At 36.3% G+C, this 9,282-nt stretch overlaps 1 protein-coding gene across 4 annotated transcripts in view; it reads left to right on the top strand.

Annotated features, from left to right (window-relative positions):
* LOC121315078 (peptidyl-glycine alpha-amidating monooxygenase B-like) overlaps window positions 1-9,282 on the top strand; it is an 83,950-nt gene that overhangs the window by 52,070 nt on the left and 22,598 nt on the right. For all 4 annotated transcript variants that reach the window (XM_041248997.1, XM_041248981.1, XM_041249006.1 and 1 more), the window contains 3 exons: window positions 226-329; window positions 1,548-1,744; window positions 2,840-2,911. In XM_041248997.1, the coding sequence (XP_041104931.1) occupies window positions 226-329; window positions 1,548-1,744; window positions 2,840-2,911 (373 nt within the window). The remainder of the gene's footprint in view (window positions 1-225; window positions 330-1,547; window positions 1,745-2,839; window positions 2,912-9,282) is intronic.

Below are 9,282 nucleotides of genomic sequence, written 5' to 3'. Positions count from 1 at the left end.
ACATCTGTGTGAGCATGTGTGGTTTTTTTTTTTTTTTTTTTTTTTTACACACTCTTTGCATTATAAGTTACATTATTAGGATATCTAGTTGACATGCTCCTGTGCTTGTCTTCTCTACCTGTTGCCTGTTTTACTTAATGGGAACCCTACTTGTAAACATGTTTTGTTGTTTGTTGATTACCTTATGCTCATGCCTTCACTGGTTTAATTTCTGGTTTTCCACAGGCATTCTACCCAGTAAGCAATGCTATTGACATCAGATATGGAGACACAATAGCTGCTAGATGTGTTTTTACAGGGGAGGGAAAGACAAGTACTACATACATTGGGTGAGGTTTTAAATTAATTCATCTATTTATTTATTTTTTTTTTTTTTAATTTGACCTTCATTGGATTTTTCCTTATTGTTAAGAGACTTTTTTTTTTTTTTTTTTTTTTTTTTTACCCTGAAAAAAGTAAGTGCATAAAAAAGCAAAAGCTAGTGGAAACTCTGGACATGTACTTCATCCTGCATGACTGTACTAACGAAGTCCTATTTGTGGGGTGTCCCATGTAAGGTGTGTGACCTTCAGTTTGAAGAAGCCATTATTATAATTTAAATATTATATGTATATAACATATTTAAGATGTGGATTGCATTTTCAGTACCTTGGTGAGCATTTGTTTTTTCTGTAAGGTTCACCATTTATGCAGTTCTCTGGGTGCTGGCAAACGTACAAGTTAAGAATACTTTGCATGTTGATGAAAAGGTCATGCTTTAATACAATAATGTGAAATACATACAGCAAGTTAGTTTGCCATTCTAGTGAAACAGAATAAAACAGCTACATATATTCCTGAAAGTAACAAGTATTTTTTTTGTTTAGTTTTTTGCACCTATTTTTGTATACATTTTCTTTCTTGTCCTTTCTATGTATAAAGTGAAGCTGTACATGTAGATATGGCACAGACAGCAATGCTTTTAAGACTTTAAACTGTACTTTTAACTAAGTATTTATGTCATTACTGTCACCTTGGCATTGTCTCATGTGAATCGGAGAAAAAAACATTGTAATTCCAGCCCTCTGCCACCTTCCAGTGGTGTTCCAGGCTGTGACAGGCACACCGACAATGTGAGCCCAGAGAATTGTGAAAGCATTGCCAAGTAAAGGAAATGGCTGCTCCCCGTAGTCTCTTGGGAACCTGATTTTTTTTTAATGCATGGAAAAACCCATTTCCTTTTTTGGAACTTTCTTTGTGTGTCTCTTCCATGTCATTACGGTTGTCATGGTGAATAAATGAACGTTTCATGACACCAGTGAGGAAAGTAGACATTGATGTATTCTTCCAAGTGGTAAATAGAACGCCCCTGTGCCTCTGTTTGCTGTCTGTGATAACTAATTAAAATTGTATAGAATGGTGCATATTGAATGAGAATGGTGGGGGTGGGGGGGACACTTGAATAAAGAACTAGTATTTGCATTACTAACTAACAGGTGGTTATACTGTTAATATTAAAATAATATTTCCGTATACTTTACTGTTTTTTGTGTCTCTGATGTCGACAGGAGTACTTCAGCAGATGAAATGTGCAATTTCTATATCATGTATTACATGGATGCAAAACAAGCTGTTCCATACATGAGCTGCATGCAAGGTGGTAACAGTGACATGTTCAGAAATATTCCTGAAGAGGCTAACATTCCAGTTCCGGTCAGCCCTGAGGACATGATGATGATGATGCATGGGCATGGACCTCACACAGGTAAAATATATTCTTTACCTGAGATAGCAAGCTAAACAGTACATTTCAGTATTTTACAAAGTAATGTGTACAATGATCTTTTGGGGGATGTCACAAAGACGGCCAAGTGGGCGGCGTCAGAACCAGGAAGGAATGAAATATACAAAGACGATGATGTGAAATGAAATGATGAAGACGCCTGTTGGCGCCGGTTTATTACAAAATAAAAGGTTTAAACAAAACACGAAAACACAGGACACGGCACTCTACGCCAAAATAAATAGACAAACAAAAACAGACTAAACTTAACAAAACGGTGCACGGACAGACACACTGACAAACACGGTGAGTTTTAAATAAACAAGTATCGTGCTGGTCCCACCAGCACGCAATAGCAATTGATATATTAAGTTACTCCTTCTCTCTCTCCCGTTCTCCACTCACCGAACACCCAACCACCAGTATGTGACAACGTGCATCTATATATACTATTGTGCTGGGATTCAATTACCAATTAATTATTCACTTGAATCCCAGCACGTGAATTAATAAAGTGCAATTCCCTGTGCTCACATATTACTACATTTTACTTGCACGTGAAGTGCTGTGCAATCCTCGTGCCTAAATACACATATACATTTTAAACACTCGTGTTACACAGACCCGTTTATATCCCGTGTACCAATGTCTATACACCAACATTTAAACACACCACACGCAACACATAACAGATAATACACAGGGGGGGCACTTTGGGGATATAAGATACCCAGACAACTCAAACGTTCGACAGACATTTATTTATGATTCTTTTGAGGTACAGATGTGCAAGCGTGAAGTACAGTATGTGTTTGTGGATTTGGAGGGTGTGCCAAAGTTTGTTTGTTTATTTATTTTATTTTTTTAGAGTGAAATTGGTTAATATGTTAAGCTAATACAATATTAACCATTTTAAATGATCTGGTTCCTTGCGTTTACTGTCCTGCATATGTTGCTTTTACCCACATTTTGTAAAATCTCCTTTATTGTTTCCACAAAATATTAATTGAGAGTGAACTAGTAGTGTAAGGGTAACAAGGATGTCATTGTATAATGTACTGTATGAATACATTTTAGATCCTAAAGTTGTAAAGGAAGATTCTGTTCTACAGCAGCCCAAAAGGGAAGAGGAGACGGTCCTAGACCAGGGTGAGTGAAACTGCAATATCCTACAATCCTGCAATATCCTTATCAGAAAAAAAATGTATGCATGTCAAACTGAAACCTGTTAGACGAACTGAAAGAAAGCCCTAAACCTTTTATATAGTAACCATTAGTTTGTGTAGCTATGCCAGTTCCATCTGGGTTCTGTCAGTTTAATGGGATTTATTCAAACAGAGAAACACCAAGTTAGTTGGTTAAGTATATACATATTTCCTTTCTAGAAAAAAAAAACAAAAAAAACAAGGTTTAACCTTCTAAATAGATTGTTTTGGGGGTTAAACACCTAGCCCTGCTTTGTTGTTCCTCTGTCTTGTTAGAATGTCTCACTCATATTACCTCATTCTAATATGCTCAATACTGTTTTACTATAAGTAGGTATGCCCTGACATACATAGAATCATACATTGACACATATGCAAAGTACTTTCAAATCTGTGATTTATAAGATGTTATCTTTTGCTGTTTTATGTTCTACAAACACAAATGAATAAATAATCCATAAGGAAAAGAAACTATATATGTTGACAAATAATACAAATAGATATGCACAGCTTATTTGAACGGTCAAAAAATAAAAATAAAACAGTGATGCTGCACAATTTGGTAACCGTTTGTAGTGAACAGCTTTACGAGCCATATTCTCTGAGACCACGGAGGTAACGGATGCACAAGGATAGGCAGTCTGAAGCCTCGGTTACCATGGACACAGTACACCCGCATCATTTTACATTGTTTTTAGGTGCTCTGCAAAACAAAAATCTTTCCTGTGTGTATGTTTGACTGAATATATGTGGGAGATCTGCATTTCGTAAATACTAATAATCATCTGGGTGTGGTTGTTATGGTTATTCTGTAATTCCATTCCAATACCAAACACATTAGTAATGTTGTTGTGATAGTTTTCATAGCCATGGACAAATGTTTAATATTTATTTTGATAGCATCCTCTTGTGTTAGAGAAAAGACTTTTGTTTATAGTTGTCCATTGTGTTTTCAAGTGCAACATTCTTTTTCTTCATTGTATATAACCGCCCACTACATAGAAGTATACATTTTTCAGATGTTAACGACCATCATGTTTTTAGAGGCGTTTGGATGACCCTTTCTTTTTGATGCTGGATACTCACGCTGTGCTCACAGCAGGATTATAACTCCCAGTCACTGCAGAGTCTTTTTGTGAACCACTTCTTGCCCACGTGCGTACACCATGAAATAGAAAATATAAGGTTAGCATTGTCCTTGAAATACGTTTGCGAGAGACAAAGCAGACCTGATCTCAAAATTCATTTAGGCAATTGGGATGCTAATATGTTATTTTGTTAAGATCCATTCCAAGACCACAGCAAAGTGTACTTATTTGCATTTTACAAAACTTGTTAAAGATATACAGTAGTTGAGGCACAGTGCATGCATACAAGTAAATATTTATTAACTATATATCCAGTTGTGATGAACGTTGAGAAGGACATTCCTTGGCCCAAATTGCTGAGAGTATCATGTTGTGGTTTAGGGTTAGAAACAATACAGTGGCATGTATGGCTTATTTATAATCCACGGGTTTGCCCCGAGATAATAATAATAAAAAAAATCAGACTAGATTTGCCTCAAAATAATAACAGTCCTGTTTCAGTTCACCCACACCTAACACATACACAAACACCAGTCCACAGTGCGTATTCTAGTGCTGGTGAATACAGTTCTTTAGTGACAACAAAAATGCAGTGTTGTTGATCCGAGTTTAGTGCTGGCCTTTGGCAACAACTCCGGATCGTGTTAGCCATCCAAATAATTACAAACAGTATTATGAATAACAAACAAAAACACTTGTGTTTCACAGCACAGGTTCTCGTTTTGGTCATTTAACATAACCATTCACAAAGGAACAGATCACATCACTACGTCCCCTTTTTATAACATCGCCCATATCCCCTTGTCCAAAGAGTGCATCTGCTCCTCCAGTCCACGGATGCCATGCTGTTTCCTGTGGCTTGTTTGTCAAAGCAGTGAGACGGCAGTAGTATTAAAATGTGGTGAAAGAGGCATATTGTTCATAGAAGAGTCAGATGTCGGTCAACTCTTGGGGCAGAACTGGAATTGGGAAAATATTGCTTGTTGACCTTTTCACTGGCACTTGTGATTAAGCATGCATGGCTTTTTGAAACTGAAAAGCTAGTCTCTGTTGGTTTATCACAGATACTGTTAAAAACATTATATTACTGAAATGCAGAGCACGTCATCAAATAGTGCCCCTTATTTCTGTGACTTAGCGCTTGCTTTTGCGTTCTCTAACCTTTACAGGGTACTACATAATTCATTCAACCAAATTATTCATCTAAAGTTTTTTTTTTGATATTTCAATTAACAATATTTTTTTTATAAATTTGTGCAACATTAATTTGTGCATAATCTATTTGTATAAGGAAAACACTAAAGAAATATTGAATATGAAAAACTGTACAATGTATGAATATATATTTTGCATAAGATTACGCTCATACTAACTGTGTTTCTCATCTTCTGAATAATACATTGTTGAAAACTGCTGACTTGGTGTAAGGACTGCCATCTACAGTACTGTAATTCATTTGGGAAGTGAATAGAAAACAGTATGCATCCACTTGTTCTAAAGTGTTGCTGAACTTGATTTAAATACGTTTTAAACAAACTTAAACTCAACACCCCTCCCTTTCCCTATTTACTCCCTTATAGGCATCCCAGGTTCTATCAAGATTTGAACTGTTGTGGTGTTGCAAGAAACATTATTGAAATAACGGTTAGGTGTTACTTATTAGAAAATGCTCAATAATATTTTTTTGTAATCTTCTTTTTTTATTATTATTATTTTTAAACCGTTGGCTACCCATATTACACATTTAAGAATCCTGCAATGATAAATGTGTACAGCAGTAAACGAACTGTGCCATTCACACTTGACTTTCTATCCCCCCTTAGGTAGTGCTGCTGGAGGAAGGTGTAGGTGTAGCACATATTGTACTATGTGTCATAATTTTAAGGTATTATTTTAAGGTATACCTGTCCATTATGTCACACGTACATTTTTACATATATCTAGGAAACTGCTTTCCTATTTGTGGTTAAGCTTGTTAAGGTAATTCTTTATTACCAAGTTATTGAGTGTATCAAAATATGGGGAATTGTGGCTTGCTGCCTGTCCACCTGTTGTCACGTTTTTTAATTTTATTTCGGGAACCTATCATGCTAACACTTCCTAAGAACATGACTGGAATGATGTTGAATAAAATCTTCAAATTGTAATGCTGATGATGGTCTCAGTGTTACCTTGGTGCAGTTGAGGAAAGTAAATCGGAACTGTAATTGAAAGATAACTATGGCAAAGTGGCGAGTACATGCAGGTGAGTGCAGTGCAGAGCGGATTAATCACACAGACAATGATTCACAGGTGCAAGGGTGTTTATTAATGATTAAAATGCCCAGAGCCTTATGGCAAAACCTGTAAACAATAATAATGTGGTAAAGTGGCGTGTATCACTTCTGTTTGTAAATCCAACGGGTTTGACCCGAAACCAAAAGTTCAGTCTTTTCTCACCCACACAAAACACAAGCACAGACCCGGTTCCTACATTGCGTGAATTAAGTGCTCGTGGTGCACAGACAGTTCCTCAGTGAAAAGTGAGTGGTGATATCCTGGTTTGATGCTGGCCTGCGGCTGCAGCTCCGGATCGTGTTAGTAATCTTGAAACAGACAATGCAAACAAACAGCTTTACAAGACAAAACTAACAAACACTCACGGTTTCTTTCACAAATAACAGGGACTTCTAGGTTGTTGCTAACCATATACAAAGGAAAAGATCACTTTCACTTCTCCTGTTTATACCCTCGCTCATATCCTGTAGCTGGGATGCCACCCCGCCCCCCGTCCGAGTCATTGAAATTGATTGCCGTAGCTCAGCCCACTTCCTAAATGACCTAAATGACTTCCTACCCTAAGGAATAAATTGTCGTGCCATTTAGTTAAGGGTACTCCGTTCCTTTTACACTGTGCCCTCACAGTTCTGGAAGGAGATCTGACACCAAAAATCGTTCGCTCTCTGTCTTATGAAATACTTATGAAAAGGTGATCTTCACAAAAAATGGGCAAAATATATCAAATACTGTATGAACACCACATACAAATGAGTACAATTCAAAACGTTACACCACTATCTCAGCTTATACTTAGAGCAGCCTTGGCCAAGTATATAGATGGTAATTATGGTATGCAGAAATCCTTGTTGTTTTGGAAACGGCTGACCCAAGCATTACTCATTCTAGCATTCTGTGTATAACTAACAAAACCAGGCATTTGTACAGAAGTGCTCATAGTCAGCGACAAGAACCTTTTTATTTTATTTTATTTTATTTTATTTATTTATTTATTTATTTATTTATTTATTTATTTATTTATTTCGGCCATATCACTGTACGGCTAGTACTGGATTAATGTTGTGTTTGTTTGAGACTATTATAAACATATGGTTAGTCTGGATTAACTAAATCCTGTTCAGACTGTGCAAGATCTCTTTTTAGATACTATTGCAGACAACAAGGCCACAAGGATTATGACTCAGGCTTTTGAAAATAATGACACAAGGCAGAGGGTTTAAAGTGATATTATAATGTTGGTGACACGTATATGTCAGCAGTATCTTCTGTTGTTTAAGATATCTAGAAAACTTGCACATGCAGGGGGGGAAAGAATCAATGAAGCACAAGCATAGAGGAAAATGTGTCAAACTAAAATATGACCTACTTTGAATATCAGAAAAGTTTTAGTCTGTGCTGGAGATACCCTTGCATCAGCAGTAGCTGTACCTGATTTACAGATCCAACTGATTATTTTAATATGTTTGTATTGAATATAAAACCCTGGTTTTAAACTGTACAGGTAGACCTTTGCCATAGGAACTGACAGTTTATATTCATATTGGTTAAAGTATGAGACTTAATTGCAGTACAGCCCTTGCATATCATTCAGTTTCCATTGTAAATCCTTAAGAAAACATCTAATTTCTGCCCAGTACAAATCTACAAATGTATAAGAAATAGACTGCACCCCATATCGAACCCCAAATGTCTTATGATCTGTGTGCTTCTGCCATTAAGAAGGTCTGTAACATGAATCCGACAGGTTGATTAATCACACTCTTTATTTGCCTGTGCCATTATTAGGAAACAAATTCTGTGTCTATCATTCAATGGCTTTCTTTTGTCTCTTGGTGTTTTCAGGGCTGGTTTTGATAGATGAGCTCAATAAATAAGGACCGGATAAAGCTTGTATATCACAGATTGCTCAGAGTCTGAAAGGGAGAAGCATTCTGCTTGTCCAAGATTAGCATTAAAACACAATGCTGTTTGTCAGGTCTCATGGCAGATTTGTAACTTTTTGTTCTTGGGTTCCATTTCGGAACTTCTTGACTAAATGGAACAGTGACTCTTTTATTGTCCTGTGATCACTGATTTGTAGGTCTACTTTTTCAAACAATCATCACCATCTCATTACGTATTGCTGTTTGTTGTGAACACGTTTTAGATCTCCTGCCTGTGTGCCAAATAATACTTCAGTTTCAAGTGTTTGAAGTCATACCAAGTTTGTGTGAAACAAATTTAAATTTGTTAGCCTTTTTTAGTCTGGAAATGTTTGCCATGCAAGTTGACGTTTGGTGCAGGAAGATTAATGTAGCAGCAGCTATAAGTGTACTAGGAAATGGGGGGGAAAAAACACAACTGTATGTGTAAAGAACCTTCAATCAATTAGAATTGAGGATTTTTGGAGGTGGAAACACTCGACTAGTATAAGATATTACTATTTATAATATACTAAAGTTAATGTGCTTTTATGGATAGTGGCTTGATTAGAACACATACAATTTATGACACATTTATTTGCCAGTGTTAAAGTGACGTTTTTAATGCTCTTATTGATGACTGAAGTACAAACTAGTTATAAATGTGTGCTAAACTACAGTAATCTGGCATCCTATAAGTACACTACGCCCTGTTAGTGATCACTATATCAGCTTAAAGTGCACAAATGTCATCTTGCTGCTGTTGCAGGTTGCTTTGTTAGGGGAAATGTGTGACATATAATCAATATCTGCAGAGGTTGCTTGTATAATAACAAATGGGGATTTTATCGATGTCTGTTAGAATAAAAGAATGAGCTGGCAAACCTGTTGTAAGATGCTTTTTAATGACCTTAGCTTAGCTTTACTTTATTTGTATTGCTGGTTTACTCAATAAAGTGAACTAATTTAAAGAGAATATAAAGACAAACTCTGAATATTATTATAAAGTGGTAATGAGAAAGCCCTGTAAACTACCACCATATTTTATA

This window comes from Polyodon spathula, chromosome 1, assembly GCF_017654505.1.
Source record: "Polyodon spathula isolate WHYD16114869_AA chromosome 1, ASM1765450v1, whole genome shotgun sequence".
In the NCBI taxonomy this organism is placed as follows: domain Eukaryota; kingdom Metazoa; phylum Chordata; class Actinopteri; order Acipenseriformes; family Polyodontidae; genus Polyodon; species Polyodon spathula.
Note: the sequence above shows the minus strand (reverse complement) of the source record. Positions and strands in the feature narration are given on the sequence as shown.